Source organism: Lepidothrix coronata, unplaced genomic scaffold (genome assembly GCF_001604755.1).
Source record: "Lepidothrix coronata isolate B3197 unplaced genomic scaffold, Lepidothrix_coronata-1.0 Scaffold49, whole genome shotgun sequence".
NCBI lineage: Eukaryota > Metazoa > Chordata > Aves > Passeriformes > Pipridae > Lepidothrix > Lepidothrix coronata.
The window spans coordinates 3,418,736-3,436,226 of NW_016690229.1; the positions used below are offsets into that span (position 1 = coordinate 3,418,736).

At 44.9% G+C, this 17,491-nt stretch overlaps 1 protein-coding gene across 2 annotated transcripts in view; it reads left to right on the plus strand.

The window, feature by feature from the left end:
- The window catches only part of PHACTR3 (phosphatase and actin regulator 3), a 100,642-nt gene that overhangs the window by 56,745 nt on the left and 26,406 nt on the right, over window positions 1-17,491 (plus strand). For both annotated transcript variants that reach the window (XM_017815308.1, XM_017815309.1), the window contains exons 4-8: window positions 1,548-1,730; window positions 5,188-5,391; window positions 9,038-9,299; window positions 10,289-10,536; window positions 14,804-14,957. In XM_017815308.1, the coding sequence (XP_017670797.1) occupies window positions 1,548-1,730; window positions 5,188-5,391; window positions 9,038-9,299; window positions 10,289-10,536; window positions 14,804-14,957 (1,051 nt within the window). The remainder of the gene's footprint in view (window positions 1-1,547; window positions 1,731-5,187; window positions 5,392-9,037; window positions 9,300-10,288; window positions 10,537-14,803; window positions 14,958-17,491) is intronic.

A 17,491-nucleotide genomic window follows, 5' to 3' on the forward strand; every position in this document is an offset into this window, starting at 1 on the left:
GATGCTCCTCAACAGAAATTCTCCAGCAGAGCTGTCTTCTGTTTGTCATTACTTCATTAGTCATTCCACTTTCCATGGTCCAGGATGTGAAGGAACTCGTGTCTGCCTGCAGTTTCACTGAGGCACAGCTGACAGCAGCCTGCCTTTCCCTGGGATGTGAGGAATGTGCAAAGCAGAGTTACCTCAAAAATGTTTAGGGAGCTTCCCCTGATATTTCTCCCCACTGTGAGCACCAAGGAGATCAGGTATATCTGTGCTTACGGCCCCAGGGGTGAGGGCTGCTGTCAAGCAATGGGGGCAGCTGTTAATACACTGGTGATTATGTATAGGCTGCCTTCACAATGAGATGAAATATAGGCAATGAACTTTTTCCCCCTCCCCTTCCCTGTATCATAGCAACTGTGCTACTGCAAGGGCTATTTTAAGAACAGTAACTTTTCACCAAACGTGATTATGAGGCAGATTGAGTGAGCTCAGTGTGCGAAAATACTGCATCCCTTCCACAGCATCTTTGGGCCAAAAGCTGATACCCTCACCCAAAAGCACAAGAAATTACTCTGCAGATTGTCCAGATAGCATTAAAAAGGTGTAGCTGTAGATGCTTGCTATTTAAAATCAATGTTCAAGAAACTTGTCATGATATCATTGCAAGAAAACATAGCCCTGTCAGGAGCTTCCAGAAAGGAGTGTCCAGGGCCGAGAAATACAAGCTGGGAGGTGAGGGGTGGACAGCAGGCATGTCCATCAGCATGGAACACTGCCCAGGGTGGGAAGTAATTGCTTTCTGTGGTTTGCAACAGTGATGTACATCTTGTAGATTCTGAGAGAGTAAAAGGATAGTTTGTATTCCAAGGACTCTTGCCTGAATAGGAGAAGAGTAGAAAAGCTTCAGTCATCAAGCCTTGTACAGCTGCAGGGATCACTGGCACAAAAATCTCTCAGAGTAAGCAAAGGGAGCAGTTTCTAGGTCTGCATGAAGAGGGATTTGAATTTCTGATCAGCTCAATCACACAGGACACGCTTTTCAAAGCTGAGTAACTAAAAGTGTGCTCAAAACCTACAGCTTGGTAGGGAATATTCCTTGGGCAAGGCTCTGGCATTGTTGCTGGGGCAGCTGGATGGCAGCATGTTGTGAGCCTGACACAGCTCACACATGTCAGACCAACCTGGCAATGTGCTGCACCAGGAGCTCTGCTCATGTAAGGAATTGCCTTCTCCCAGAGACCTCTGCTTGCCCATGATTGTGCTCATCTCTCACATGGCAGGTGCTTCCAGAGGCCAGTGGTCACTTGTTGGGGCTGCTGAGTGCCCACAGAAATACGTGCCCATTGAGAAAACTGAGTGGGTTTTAGTATCCAGATAGGCTGGTGTCCACAGGGTTTGCATTGCAGATGGTGAACGCTGCCAGAGATCAGGTGCTGCTCTAAGAGCAGCCTCAGTCCCCTGAGCACAGCAGCTTTGGGACCCACTCCTCTCAAGAGGATAGCAGGGAGTGTCAGCTTTCTCTGCTCGTGCTTTAGTTAAGATGAACTGATTTGTTGTTTTAGATACCGAAGGCAAAGCCTGCACTGGTGAGGATGCCACGAGAGTGACACAGGGTGACCCTCCAGCCCCTGTGTGCCAGGCACTGGCTCCAGAAGAGGACCAGCAAGAGAGTCCAACAGCAGCCACAACTGATGTGACCTCCTTTGGTGAGGAGCTGCATTTGGAGGAGTTGAAAGAAGATGCAGGTATTGGATATAGAATGTTTTTAAAACAACTGTAAAATTTTATGAAAGTACTTCTGCCAAACTGTTTTGTGAGGAGTCAAATATGTCAGTGCTTTAAAGGGTCAGAGCACCTTGCTCAGCTCAGCCCATTCTAGGTTAGCAATTGGTACTTAAAGACAGTGATTTTTGAGACTTCTACCAAACTCAGGGACAACCCAAAGCTTGGTGTGATGGGATTAGTTGGATTATGAGACGATCCAGTCCTGGCATGGTGCCCCGTTGGTATTAGCAGTGGCTGCTGTGAAGATGAAACAAGTTTCCCCTAAAAACATTTCTTAAACTTCTGTGCCAAGGCTGAAATTGTTTGTCCTGGCTCGGGAGAACAATGTCAATACACAGCCCAGAGTCCATATCATCACCCTGGCACAACATGCTGCAAATCCAAGTGAAGTTCAATACCAGGAGCACAGATAAGCTAAACCAAGCTCCTTTCATGCAATTCTGCTCTGGCAGAGCTTATCCATGACAGCAGTTCCTTGGGACTAGAGCAGCCTGGCACAACCCAGCAGCTGGAGGGTTTCTATTCACTTCCTGAGAACCAAGAATTGCAAAGCTGCAGAGATAATGCTTTATCCTGGTTTGTGCCACTCCTGCCATGGAGTGATTATGGATCTTCCTGGCCTCTGGTCAATCTTTACCCTTCTCCATCTGCCCTGGCTGCCCTTTGTTCTCTGTCCCACCCCTCATGCCCTGCTTTCCCTGGGGTCCAGCCCCTGGCTGCTTTCAAGCATGTCCATGCCTTCAGACCTACCCAAACGTGCTGTTGATACCAGAAACAACCACAAATTAACCTGGAAGTGAAGAGTTCTTTGCAGGGAATGTAAAGTGGACATTCTTTAGCCATCAGCACACAGTGGCAGTTTGCTTCAGGATTCTCAGAACAGGATGGAGTTCAGAACCAAAGAAGTCTGTCTGACTGAGGCTGAGTGTGTGTCAGATCCACCTTCTCTACAGCAAAGGTCCCACTGTGGCTGCTCCTCATCACCTGTGCCAGGCAGCACCTCATGTCCCAGGGAGATCCACTGATTTCAGGGAAGTTAATGCCAGAGACAGCATTGCTCCACTCAGGGGAATGCACTCCAATCTCACTAATTTTCCCATCAAGCCCCCAACATCTGCGGGGGCTCTTGCTCTTTCTGTAATGTAACCCATTAGTGACTTTTTTTCTTCTCTTCCTCTATTCCACATTTTGTCTTCTATGCAGCGGCATGAACACACAAAGTGATGTCAGCCAGGAACAAGGCATTTCCCTAGAAGTAGATTTAAAAGAAAATGATTTCCTTCTATAATTCACACAATTACCACATATGGCAGCTTTCCTATCAAGCCAAATTTCACAAGAATTCCTGTTAACGATGCGTATTTATTCTACTTTCCTGTCTTTTTTGAGCGATAAATACTCATTCCTCCTCCTCTAGGCACACTCATTAATCTGTTTGTCAACAAATTAAATGCTATTATCTTGCCAGTGCTATTGTTTCCAAGTGCCTAAGTGCTTTGGTGCCTCCCCACGCACTCTGAGTACGAGGCTGCTGAATGTTCATTAATACACAGAGTTTGTGTTCCCAACGAGACAGAAAACTGAGCCAAGAAGAGATTTGTGATGCTGCAGCTGTGGGTGCTGTGGGTGCCCACTGAAGCAAGATGTTAGGAGATGCCCTGGAATGGTTTGGAGGGAAAGGTGCTCTGTTTGGACAAGCTGGAATGCTAAAAGGAGTGGGATTTGCCAAGTAGTTTGGAACTCTCTCGTGCTCTGCTTTTGTGAGAGCCCACTTGGAGTACTGCATCCAGCTCTGGAGCCCTCAGCACAGGCAAGGCATGGACCTGTTGGAGCAGGGCCACAAAACAGATCAGAGGGATGGAACACCTCTTCTGTAAAGACAATGAGAGAGCTGGAGTCATCCAGCATGGAGAAGAGAAGGCTCCAGGGAGATACTTCAGTACTTAAAGGGGGCTTATAAGAAAGATAGGGGCAAACTTTTTAGCAGGACCTGTTAACAAGGAAAAGGGGTAATGTTTTTAAACTAAAAGAAGGTAGATTCAGAGTAGACAGAAGGAAGAAATTTTTTTCCAATGAGGGTGATAAAATGCTGGAACAGAATGCCCAGAGAGGTGGGAGATGCCTCATCCCTGGAAACACTCAAGGTCAGATTGGAGAGGGCTCTGAGCAACTTGATCTTATTGAAGATGTCCCTGCTCATTGAAGGAGAAGGTGGAAGCCCTTCCAAGCCCCTTCCAACTCAAAATGTTCTGTGATTCTGTGCTAAGCAGAGTCTTACACTGATCTCCCCCAGTGCTTCACCTGCCAGGGTAGGAGCAATAACCCTCAAGTTACTACTGAGCACGTCATGGCTGGAAATGCAGTTTGGAGAGAGCCTGGCCATGGCTGGGGCCTGGCTCAGACTCAGCCTTGAGCCTCTGTGGGGGTCCCCACATATGCCAAGGCGGAGCTCAGGCCGTGTAACAGAGTGTGAAATCCAGCAGTGACGCGCTGTGGGAGTTTAAGCATTGCCAGAGCCAGTTGGTATCTGAGTAGAATTCAAGGATGCTAATTTTGGACTGAAATTCCACCTATGTCCTGCTTCAGCTTCATGCCTTTCTGGATGTATTCCCCTGTGCCCTCATCACAGCCTGGTCAATTTGATGAATTGCTCAGTGATTCAGCCTGCACTAACTTTAAGTGCTTTTGCCATCTTTATGGAGACAATCCTGAAATGAGCACTGCTTCACCATCTCAAATTAAGGCTTTGCAGATTCAATTTTTTTCTCTCAAGTACTTCACCAATTCCCTGTTCCACTTGCTGCTGAGATCCAAGGGCAAATCTCTTTTATGGCAGGTTCTTTTTGGTTATCAACATTAACCTCAGGAAGCACTCAACAGTTCTGGAGTCAGGTACAGTAAAAGAAGACTTGGGAAGCAAGTTGAAGTCATGTATTAAAAAAGATAAAAATTATATTGTGAAAATAAACACGTCCATCAAACTATTGGAAATTCAGCTTTTATGAACTATTATTGCTTTGGTACTCTTTGCCCTTTGGCTGTGTGTTCCTAGCACAGAAGGTACTCACTCAGGAACTGCCACCGCAGCTGTGCTGTAAGAAAATTCCTTACAGTTCTCAAAAGCTGTTTTGCCTTGCTCTCATTATTAAAATAAAAAAGTAGAGGGGAAAAGGCTTTAGGGAAGTAAGGGAAGCTCAGCAGTTTTTTTCAGGAACATCAAAACTAACACAATCCTCATACGTTGTATTCTTCTGCCTTGTCTGGTTGGCTATTTAACACAATAATTACTTTCACTAAGGAAAAGAACTGCTTCAGTTGTGTGCCATGTGTTCTGTTTTTCTGAATGTTCCTGGCATTGTCCCCTGGTCTATCATTATTAACTTCATGTTCCATTAATTTTACTCATCTTCCTCCTAGCCAAGAAACCTTCAGCACCCACGGAAGAATCAGAAGATGCCAGCCTGCCAGCATCTGAAGACAGTCCACAAGCCTTACTTGTACCTGAATCCACAGATTCCCCCCAGAAACAGATGGAAAGAAACCCAGCACAGCTTCCCAGCCCTCCATTGCTCCCAGCTCCACCACCTAAGGCAATCTCCAAAATCACAAAGAGCATCACAGGTCAGTCATTGCTGCTCAGGAAGCACTTTCCCATCCCTTGTGTGTTGTTCACCTGCACAGCACAGTATCTAATTCTTTTCTCAGGGCCATCTTGCCCCAAAGTGCTATAAATCAGGCCAGTTACACTGAGTGAACAGAACACCAATGATTCCATGTCCAGTTGCCTGATAACAACCCCCTGATCTTTGTATCATGTATTTATCTGAGTCTCTCAGGGCATTACCTGTTGTGTGTCCATTGCACCAAACACGTATAAAACAAACCAAACCAAAGCAACTGCAATCATCTGCTGATTCACATGCTCATATTGATATGCCATAGAACACGGGGAAGATTTAAATGTTTTCATTACCTACACTCCCACTGGACAGCAGAACGACAGCCAAGATCGAGCTCAGGTGAAAGGTTCTGCAGAGGTTTCTGTCTGAAGGGTTTGCTCTCTAGGGTGGGCCTAAACCAGAGCTATGAATTCTGGTCTAGTTAACAGAGCACACAGGAGTGATACACCTGGCTCCCACGAATCAATCCTCTGTGCCAGACTCCACTGAACAGTCCAAAAGCAGTTCCTCTGGGCCTGATTTTCTAATGTATTGCCAATGTTGTTACATTTTCCAACATTCTGGCGCTGCAGAAAGGGTGTTAAAATGAATATGATTTTAGTTGGTTCCAATTTTAGGACCCCTACATATGGTAAAAGCAGTTAAAAGGGCCTTATTGCAAATTAAACTCAAGTCCTGTCATCTAAATGTCAGACCTGTTGGATATTTAGACTTTGAAATGACAGCCATTATCCCAGCTCTGATTTGCATCCACACTCATCTGCTGGCACAATGAATAGGGTTTTCAATGTCACCAGGAAACCAAACACCAGAGGGGCACTGTGACCTGACCACTGGGGCTCACAGAAAATACTGAGCTCTTCAGTCTCTTTGAAGAGAATTACAAGTGTTTGTTTTCCATGGAAATTATTCATACTTTGTCCATGCTTAAAAGCTGTAAGAATTTAAGTGGGAGCTGGATTCAAAGTGGTATCTTAGTGCTCCTTGGGAGCTGCTGTTCAGGTTGCTTCACATTTCTGTGTTTTGGGTCTGGTTGAAGCCTGTCCCTTCCACCCTGCAAGATGAACAGGCAGACCCAGGCCCTCCTGTGACTTTGCTCAGCTGAGGAGAAGGCCATGCTTGGCATCAGGTGGATTTGGGAACCTGTCCTGGAGGGTAGTGAGATTACACCTCCACCAGGCACTTGACAGCATTTCGAGTTGAGATATTTTGCTGCAAAGTATTTCTTGTAGCATCCAAAATATTCTGAGTTTTGGTGTTTCATTCTCATCTATGTTTTCCACAAGGAACAACTTTTAATTTTCTCAATGACTCCAATAACTGTAGACCCTTTTTCAGTAGTGATTATACATGTTTTATTTTTGTGGGGATGTGGAGGCAGTGCTAAGTTAAAATTAAACAAATACCGTCAGTGAGTGAAAGGGAAGACAAAAGTGTAGGGAGAAAGGTTATGATTATGAAAGAAAAGGAAGATGAAGAGGTTGAAAAGCTCTTTTGTGTTTAGTTTTTTCCCTTTTAACAATGTTAGGGTTGCTGTTAGCAGAGGAGTAAGTCAAGCACCAATTAATCAGAGAGAGGAGGGACAGGGCGAGGTGCCAAGACATCACTTTGCAAGATTATTCTCTGAACAGCTGTCATTAGGACAAATAAAGTGTAATGTAAGGAAACTCTCAATATTGTCCTAAGCTGCCATGAGGATGAGATAGGCCCTTGACCTGTTCCAGGAACAGGCTGGTATAAAGACAAAACAAGGTCTCCTCCCTTCCTGCTCTAGGGTTGAACTGAACCCCTTGCTCTGAGGAAACATGGACACCCCCTTTCACTGTGCAGCAGGATAAAGTGTCTCAGGAGGTGGCTTTGTTCACCTCCTCAGGCCTTGATTGATCATAAATGTCCCCTGATCATAAATGTGCATCCCCACAGTAGCACATCACCAAAATGCCCCTGAGTACCCAAAACCACCTTTCCTCAGCAGAGCTTGGCTGTCTCCTGGCCATGACAACCACCCTGATCAGTGCAGGAGGAGCTCAGGGCTGGGAAGTGCCTCACTGCCAAGACATTGCACAGACAGGTACAGAAATGCCCCTGTGCTTTCAGACTTTTGGTAACAGGTAACTTTTGGCCTGCCTTGAACCTTGTCTCCTCTATGCACAGAAACAAATGAAGCTCTGGATGTTGGTTGGGGTTCTGCACTGGAGGGGCAGAAATGTGCAAAAACACCCTCCAGAAATGAAAAAAAGTTACAGCTTTCTTAGAGCAAGAGAGATTTTACTGTGGATGCAACTGTCCTCACTGAGGGATGCTCTCTTCCTCATTCCATGTGAAAAAAAGACCAGCCTTAGCCTTGTCATGCTCAAATTTTCAGTGTTTAACTACAAGAGCTGTTCTTCCTCCTTGTGCTGTTTATAAGGAAATATTTAATAAATGAAATTAATATTCAAACCTAACTTCTCCCTCTATAGTTTTCTAGTAGGTTCCCTGTTAACAGGAACCAAGTCCTATTTTACATGGCTATTTCAGAATAATCCTGGCCTGAGCAGAGGTTTTTCCCAGCTATGAATTGAAGGATTTATCTCAAAATGAAGTGCAAAAAAGTAGAAGTTATCTGTGAAAACAAGTTAGTACAAAAGCTGTACAAGCTGCGTCAGTTTAAATTCCTGTTTAAGGCACTAGGTGGCAACAAGAGACAAGAAATACTCTCGGACGAGGCTCTCACACTGCTTTTTACACCCAGCTGAGCTGCTTGTGTAAACAACGCCGTGTACCACGGGCTTGGGACACAGATGTAAGGGAAAGGGGAAAGAGAACTGCAGACCAGAAAAACTAATCAGCATCTTTTTCAGGCCAAATGTTCAGTTGTCCTAAGGGTGTGAAACTACCAAATTTACAACCAGTGAAATGTCCACTGGGACAGAGAAATGTTTAGATCAGAGTCTAAATTTCAACAAAATGCTTACATTGCATAGAAAACAGCTGAATCTGGGGGTAAAAGAGATTAGATTTTCCCACCCTTCTTTTTTGTTGTTAATGCTCAATAGCACATCTTTCATTTGGATGTTATTTTGTTATGCAAACATTATGCTCATATTATGATGACTTTGGCATTTTCTCCACTGGCATATGAAAGGCAGAGGTCTGAGCTATGCAGCAATCACAGAGGAGCAGATAATAGACACTGGGACATTCTGTCCAGACTAAGAACCACAGTGCATAAATTTTAATACAGTCTGCCAGAGTCCAGCAGAGAAAGTGCTGGATTGGAAAGTCACCACAGTCCAAGCCATTGGTGGTTAGGATCAAGGGGGAATCGAGAATGCCTTGGTGGGATGGGAAAAAGGAGAATCTGATCCTGTGAGAAACAGGGGAAATGGGGAGGTATTTATTTTGCTAGTTCAAAGATAGAGATTTGTGTAGCAAGAGCCTTCTGAACTCGAATAGTTCCTCGGCCTGAGCAGTTACCTCATAGCAAGAGCAAAACATCACCATTTTCCTCTGTTCAACACGACAAATTCATTTCAGTGCAGAGTCTGTGTGCAAAAAACCAAAAGCATTTCTCAACTTCTTGCCCTCTCGTGTTTTGACTGCAGGAAGTGAAGGTGATGACCCAGCCATGAAATCTCCTCCTTCCACCATCCTGAAGAATTATGTCATTGTTGGTTCCTCCCAAATCTCAGGACAAGCTGCCCTCTTCCACCCCTCTGGCCAGAAAAGCTCAGACCCCCTTGGCAGGGGACAGGTGACGACACCAACGGGTTCCCCCCACCTGGCTGCCGTTCACCTGCCTCTGCCTCCCAGCAGAGTCATCGAGGAGCTGCACAGGGCTCTGGCCACCAAACACCGCCAGGACAGGTACCTACAGCCTCGTGGCCACAGGGGGGCATGAGGACAGTCATTGCACGACATCATTTCACCCGGGACATGATCCTAGCCTGTTATTAGTGTTTTCAGTGCTCCTGCAGCTTGGGTTTGCCTTCCCTGCGATGGCACTACTGGGAACATCCATCCCTGGTTTAAGTGCTTGATTTGGCAGTTACTTCACGGTGTGCTCTTGCTTTATAAGGAGGCTACTGTGGCATGGAAGTAGGTTTTCAAACAGATAGAATCACGTGATAATCCTTGACCTATTGCAAAGGAAAATCTCCCCATGAGACACCAAGTCAGAGTAGTGAAGGCACATCCTGCTCTAAGTCCCAGCACCCCACACATGAGCAGTGCTGCTATTCCAGGCTGTGTCTCTTGGCTTACACGGCAGCACATACAATATCCATTTGTAACACAAATGCTTTTGTGGGAGTACACTGGGTACTTTATCTGGCTTTCATTATAAGCTCTCCTGTATATTAGAGGAGGAAAGAGATAACCTTTTCCTCCTCGAGCTTCGGAATTAAGTTGGTATAATTTCTTATTTCCATAGCGGCTGTTGCCATGGGGAACAGACTCATACAACATTATTTCCAGGTCCTGTCGAACCTTTGTCACAATCATAAAATATCAGAGTGGTAATATTTCATGCCAGGTATGTTTTACATTAGAAGGACGTGCTGTTGTGGATTTTTTAGTCACAGTACATCTTGTGACTATATACAAAAGAAAACCATCAGTCACCAGTCACCACCCTTCCATATCTTATTTTAATGGCAGAGACAGTAAAGTAGATCCACATTACCCATGCTCAGCACAGTCTTGAGAATGCCATCCTGTGTTGGCCTGTGCTGAACTCCCTGCCCTGCCCTTTACGAGCTACAGGACATTCTGCTCATTCACATATAACAATAAGTTTCTGCTGTGGCAGTAAAACAGTCTTTGTGAAAACTGGGCTGTGCATCTTCCACCCACAGCTTCCATGGAAGAGAAAGCAAAGGCTCTCCAAAAAAAAGAGTGGATGTGCGTCCATCCAGAACATCCAGCATGGAGCGCAACAAGGAGAAGGAGAACTCCCTGAGTTACAGCAGCGACTCAGAAAACAAGAGGAACTCAGTTAAAGAGTCAGATGAGAACAAAGAAAACATGATCATGAACTCAGAGCTCAAAGAAGACTCTGTTTTTTATCAGGATGAGGAAGTTTTGAATGACTCCATTATTTCTGGTAAGGAAAGTCACTTCTATTCTAAAGGTACACTGCCAGAGCCTAACAGAGTGCTCTAAACAAGGCAGCAAGGAACAGAAAGTACAGAGAAGTGTCAATTCCCCTATTGTCACAGCAGCTGTTTAAAGGAATCTTGGTGAGAAGCTAAAGTTAGATTTGAGTCATAATGATTGTGATCCTGTTTGTCTTGCCAGGTACTGCACACTAAGCTGCTGTTTAGGGTTGTGCTGGTAAGACATCAGTGTGCTTTACTCGGTGCAAGCTGGGCCATTCCCAAGGCATTCCCAGTGTGGACACAGTGTGCTTTACTCTCAGTTCCTCGGTGCAAGCTGGGCCATTCCCAAGGCATTCCCGGTGTGGACACAGTGTGCTTTACTCTCAGTTCGTCGGTGCAAGCTGGGCCATTCCCAAGGCATTCCCAGTGTGGACACAGTGTGCTTTACTCAGTTCCTCGGTGCAAGCTGGGCCATTCCCAAGGCATTCCCGGTGTGGACGCTGGGCGGCACTGCTGGTGCCAGCATTCACTCAAACGCAGCCTGTGCGTTTCTGAGAGGAGGGAGAGGTGCAGCAGGGACAGGGACAGCGCCAGAACAACTCCCTAACAGTCTCCAGATTCCTTCTAGTTTGAAAAAATCTGGGTTGGTTTCCAAGTCAGGGAGTAAAACTGTCCATTAATCCAGAGCTGTTTGCAGTCAGGGCACTGCCTTAACATGTCACCCACTCTCTACCACTGCCACCAGAGGCAGAGCAGCAGTGCCACAGCCCCCTGCCTACAGAAGATTGGTACACACAGGTGAGGAATCTTAGTTTGGCTTTCCATCACCATCCTACTCAATAAATCATTATTTGAAACATCTAAAAACACAAGGCAAGACAGTCTAGTGCGTGAGCTTAAATATCAATGTAACTAGAATTTAGCCCACAACTGATAACTGGTGTAATTAAGGTCCTTGCAGCATCATTCAGTGTTAGGATTTGTTTTTTACTTGATAGAAAGAACAGCAAGTATGATAGAAAGGACAGTACAGATACAGGAAATTAAATGTCATGATTCAACTGAATTAAAACAGGAACTTTTTTCAGGAACCTGCAGCCCAAACATGAAAAGGGTGTGAATTGCCCAAACATTCCTTGTTGACCTGGCTGAGCTGCCATAAATCAGGAAACAAGCCAAGATCCTGGCTGAGATAGCTTGGTCATGGGGCAGACTGGCATTGAACCTGCATGACTGCCCAGGAAAAATAACCCTTAGGAAAAAAATACTTAAATGAGGGTATTTGCAGGTTCACTTTCTACTGAGATAGGGATCAGGAAGGAGTTTGCCTCAGGATGCTAAAAATGGATGTGGGGAAAACTACTTTGGGGCTTTATTTTCTTTTTATTCTCTGGTTTAGTTTTATTTATTTGTTTATTCTGAAACATCAGCTCTGGGTTTCTGCAGTGGGTGGAATAACAGACCTGGCCTGGTCAAGTGGGCTGGTCAGGATGAAAGCACATGAATGGCACAGTTTTGGAGCATGTGTTCCTGAAGGGGGGAACATCATCTCCCTCTTTCCACTTTCTTGGGCAGGCATTATTTTTCAGGAATTAACCCAATTGGTCAGGCAGTGGGAATGGCTCCTTAGACTGGCAGATCAGCCTGATCAGGATCTCTCGCATTTTTATTTGGTGAAACACTCTCCAGATTAATCAGTGCTCAGTGCATTTGGACCATGGGAGTGGTCATGGCATGAGCCTTTTAGAAATGCTGACATCTGGATGGAGGGAGCACAGCTTATCCTGAGTGGGTTATATGCTCTCTACCATTCAAATAGTACAGCAGGATTTGGGTTAAACTTGAGATTTTTCAGATATGATTTGTGTTTTTAATTTCCCAAAGTAGTAGGCTCTCTCTTAGTGTGCCTGGGAACAGTCAAACCTGAAAACATGTTCGGGGGTACCCAGGAGTTTTCCAAATGTCCTTCAGATTGTTTCAGAAGGAGTTCTGGTGGTCCCTGTGCACTGCAAACGCCCACTCTGCACCCACTCCCAGGGAGGCTGAGGTTTGAAAACCTTGACAGAGTTTCAAGTCTGTGGCTTTGTGAGCCAAATGTTTCTGATGGAGTCAGAATTCAGTCAGCAGAAGGCTCTGCATGGCATCAGCCAAATCATTTAACTTCTTTACCCATCTGTTAAATGTATAAGTACCACTTCAGAGAGGGCTGTGTGGTTTAATTTAATTAATGTTTCCAACAGACTTTGAAAGCATTCAAAGGAAGGTGCTAAACAAGGGCACATCTTTTAGACTCTGAAAGAGGGTTTGAGCTCATTACGGTTTCTGAAAAGTTTAGTTTTAAATCAATGCAACTATCAAGAGACTTGTTGCTGCTCACACAGGGAGACCATAACTACTGTGCCCCACCTTCCCAAGAGGTATGTGTGGGAAGGAGGTTGTATAAACTCCTCCCCTCTGCATAAAGAAATTCGAGATCAGTATGATAATAACAATATCCCTAGCAAACAAAGCCCCAGTATTTGGGAAGGAGGATCTGTTTAGAATTTAGAATCTTGCCGACCTCCAGAGCATCCTTTAAAAATAGACTTTAATCCTATCTCAAATGCCAAACAAAAATACCAATTAAATGTCATTTTCTTTAAAAAGGAGGTGACCTTTTGTAGAAAAGGTGAAACATTAAATTTAAAAAAAAAAGCCCTTTAAAGTTAAAAGGGACCAAAACAAATTAACCTCCTGTTACACCCCGAGCTCCCAAGATGAAGCAAAGACAAGGATTTAACTGTAGGTCCTGACAATGCACCAAACCCTGTGTGACTGATGCTGCTCTGCAGGGACAATGTTCACACTGCTGAAGCCCTGGACAGCACAGCAGCAGAGGTGGGGAGGGGTCTGGTGTAAATTTACTTGCCTACAACCCACCTGAGACACAATTGCTGAAGGACTGCAGCCCTACCAGTACAACCCAGCAGCTCACTGGTTTTAATAGCACTTCCCTCTTCTTTTGTCCCCATCACAAACAAGCTCCCCCTCATCAAACATGGGCATCACCCCACACTTCCAGGGTGCATTTACAAATACAGCTGGCTTTCTACTCCACAGACCCTTCCGAACACATGGCAGAATGGCTTTATAAGCTCAAGAGTGAAATTTTCATTTCTTAAGCCTTCTGAAGACTAAAGAGTTACACTAGAGAGACAAACACCTACACCCAAACACAGTTCCCTCTAATGAGAGTGAAAGGAGAGTGAAAGGGTGTTTTAATGCTGTCAGAGGACTCAACGCTCAGCACACTCTACTCAAAACAGTTGCTGTATGTTCTGCTATGAACAATTCCTTTGTAAGGGCAATGTTTAGGTTGTCTGGTTTGATGGAAACAGTGTCTCATATTTTTACAATAAGCACAACAGATCATGGAATCACAGTAAGTATTTGTGTCTCTTATTGCCCAAATGTCCAATTAAGTTGCCACCATTCTGCAAATCATCATAAAAACTGGTCTTTTCTTTCATTCCTTGGAATATTTGCCCCTGCTGTCTTCAAAGGAAAAGGCCTGATGTCAATAGGGTAGTATTGACTGCTAAATGAAATCCTGTTGTGACACACTGTCACACTGGACAGGATGTAGATGTACACAGTGGTTGACTTTTAGTGCTGCAGTTACACACAATGTCTGATCACAATTCTTATTTTCTAATTTCTAATGTCAGAAAACCAGAATGACATTTAATATATATGTATGTTATATACATTATACATATACACACAGACATGCCAAGCAACAACTTCCACTGTTTCAGTCACCAATATCTATTCCTGGCTACACTGGTGACTCAAAGAGGAAAATGTACATGTCCCAGCCACCCCTGCCACGGAGCAATCCAGTCCTTTTGCAAAGGAACAACTCTGTGGTTCAGAAAAGAGGGATTGCTCAGGGTTACAGAGATGCTCAGAGGACTGTGGCAAGATGCAGAGTCTTTGACTTCTGAACTAGTGACATGAATCACATCTCAGCTGCAAATAATTTTCACTGGAGAGCTCTGCCTGGTTATCATGGATAACAAAGATAACATATGATCCTTCTGCATTTGTAGGGTGTTGTGTCTGAGCCCTGCTCAGCTGTAGTGCTCCTTACTTACATTAGTGTGTACAACTGCTCCTTGCACACTGACGTACACAACACTGTCACTCTGTGATATTCCTGCTCTTCAAACATTCCTGTTTCATTCCCAGGATCTGTCTTTCTAATAACTTTCTTTTCAACGCATGTCCCAGGTACTTTGCCAAGAAAATGCAAGAAAGAACTGCTGGCAGTAAAACTACGGAACAGACCAAGTAAGCAGGAGCTGGAAGACAGGAATATTTTCCCGAGGAGGACAGACGAGGAAAGACAGGAAATCCGGCAGCAAATTGAAATGAAACTCTCAAAGTAAGTGTTGGGAATGAGAACAGGGAGGAACCTCCCTTTGCAAGGGAGTGTCCTCTGAGTCCTGTCGGATGAGACACTGTGACCCACCCCCAAGTCCATGCCCAAACTGATACAGCACATTTTCAGCTGTCAATCAGCCACAGGAAAAAAATAAATCTTAACTCTTCAGTCAGGATTGCCTTGATTCCAATAGAAACCAAGACAGAAGTCAGTGTGGGAGACAAAATTCTGCCAAATCTACCTGCAGCCCCACTGATGTAATCAAGATTTTGAGGTCCTGCTTTAACAAAAAGAATAATATAATTATTTATTAACCTGGTTTGGCTTTGTCAGCACTAGCTGAATTTGAGGATAAAGGCAATCATTACAGCTACTTGCACAGGGGAAAGCTGCTGTATTGGGGGCTGCATTGGTGCTTTAAGGAAGAGGCAGCATTGCCCTCACCTGGGGAAGGTACCTGTGTCAGTCCAGCTGCAGGCACAGCAGGATGGGCTGGTTTTCATCAGTAACCAGGGCAACAGGGTAGTGCTGTGAGAGAAAAAGCATCACTGTGGCTTGTAGCCTAAAGCAAAGATTTAAGATGACTCTGAGGCTCAGACTGCACCATTTGGTTTGTGTATGTCTGTTTTTTTTGAGAGTTCCATTTGGATATCTGCAAACATGAATATTTTAGCTGAGACAAAGTGGATTGTTAAATAATCTGTGCTCTGTCTGCCCACACTGGGACAGCGAGCGCTGCTCGCCGCCAAAATGCTTGGAATCAAATTGAGAAACATGAATAGAAGTTCATTTTCAAGGCTTATTAAATATTAAATATCTCAGGCCTCTCCTGAAAGAAACATTTATTGATATTTAGACTAGCTCATTCATGTGTGTGTGCTTTTGATTAAACTTTACCTCAGGGGACAGGGAGCGAGAAGCACACACATGGATCAGAGCACGAGTCCTGAGGGACCAGAGTTTGTGCAGGAAAACATCCCTGCCAGCACCACGCTTGCCCTCAGCTGAGGAACGTGCTGTTCAGTGAACAGAGATGAGATTTTGGGTGCCCTTCAGGATGCCCCTGCCCCTGATGGAGTCATTGCCTTCCTCCAATCTCAGTGATTGCGTGACAGCACTTTGCTCCCAAAGGAAAATGGTGCCTCGTGCCAGTGACTGCACAAGGCAGTGCAGATGCCAGACCCTTCACAAAAAACATGTCCATCCCATACAAGTAGAAAAGATCCTATTACAATTTGCTTTAAGTTCCAAAAATTACAGGCAGAGCAAATCATAGATGTGTCCCATTAATAACCATCGGAAGGAAAGCATCACGGCCCTGGACCATCTGGATCCTGCAAGCCTGTGCATTCATTGCAGGGGAATATTTGAGCTGCACTGCAATATTGCTAATTCCAGTATTATGGCCAGTCAATTGCTCATAAAATCTCTTCACAGGTCAGGAGCCCAGTTTGATTGCTCTAAAATACACAAAAAAATGGTTTCTGCCCCAGTGCATCCCTAAAACCAAGTTCACCCGTCACAAAGTATTCACTGAATGAGAAGGTTATGTCACATCCAGCCACAGCTCACACTGCTGAAATGCCTAGAAGGTCCCATCTCGCTTCAGTCCAGCCTGACTTCTGTTAGTGTGAAAGGTCTAATGGAATTGCAGCTGCAGGTGGTATAACTACAGGCTTTATCCCTTTCTTTTCATTTATCATTTAGCTTGCTTCATAATGAGCCTAAAGAATTCCTTTCAAGGGTTCATGCCTGAAGGCAAATGTCAAGGAATTCAAAAGGAAATTGCTGGACAGGTGAAGGCAAGGGCTGATCATGACCAGGAGGTGTCTATAGGGCAATGCAATGAAGAGACCCCCCACGCTGTCTGCTCTGGTTTTGTGGAACAATCTGTGGGTGCAGCCCATTGATCTCATTGGTGATGTCTAGAGGTTGGCTAAAAGCCATCTTTGTTCCAAGTGCTGGAAAACATGCCTTCATTTAGCTCCTTCTTCCAGGAATGTGGAATACTGAGCGCATTTCGGGGAACAGACGGTACAGAGATTGCTGGAATAGCCAGGAATGGCAAAACAGATTGGAAGCCCTCTCCCACACAACTTCCAGCACATATGTGGGCTGGCAGAGCTCAGCTCAGCTCTTAACTCATCCACCAGAATAGACATGAGCATGCAGACAAGCTCAGGTGGTGGATGCATCAGGAAAATATTTACACCAGGAAAAGCAAGTAGGTGTTCAAAAATACCCAACCACCAACCAACCAAGTAAAAATGGGTATTGGTAAAGGCCAGAGAGTTAAAGCCCGGAGATAGCCCTCTGGAACTTCTGACTAGGACTCACCCCACAAAACCCAGACCACCCCAGAGCCCCCACTCAGCACAGTCTGGCAGCAGCATGGAAATGGAACCACTCTGGGAAGAGTGAAATTCTTGGATGAGATTTTGAGGTCTTTACACTCATTCATTTCACTGGTACTTGTGCAGCATAATCTCTTTGTGACAACCTGGAAGTTTATAGCTAAGGAACTTACTGCTGAG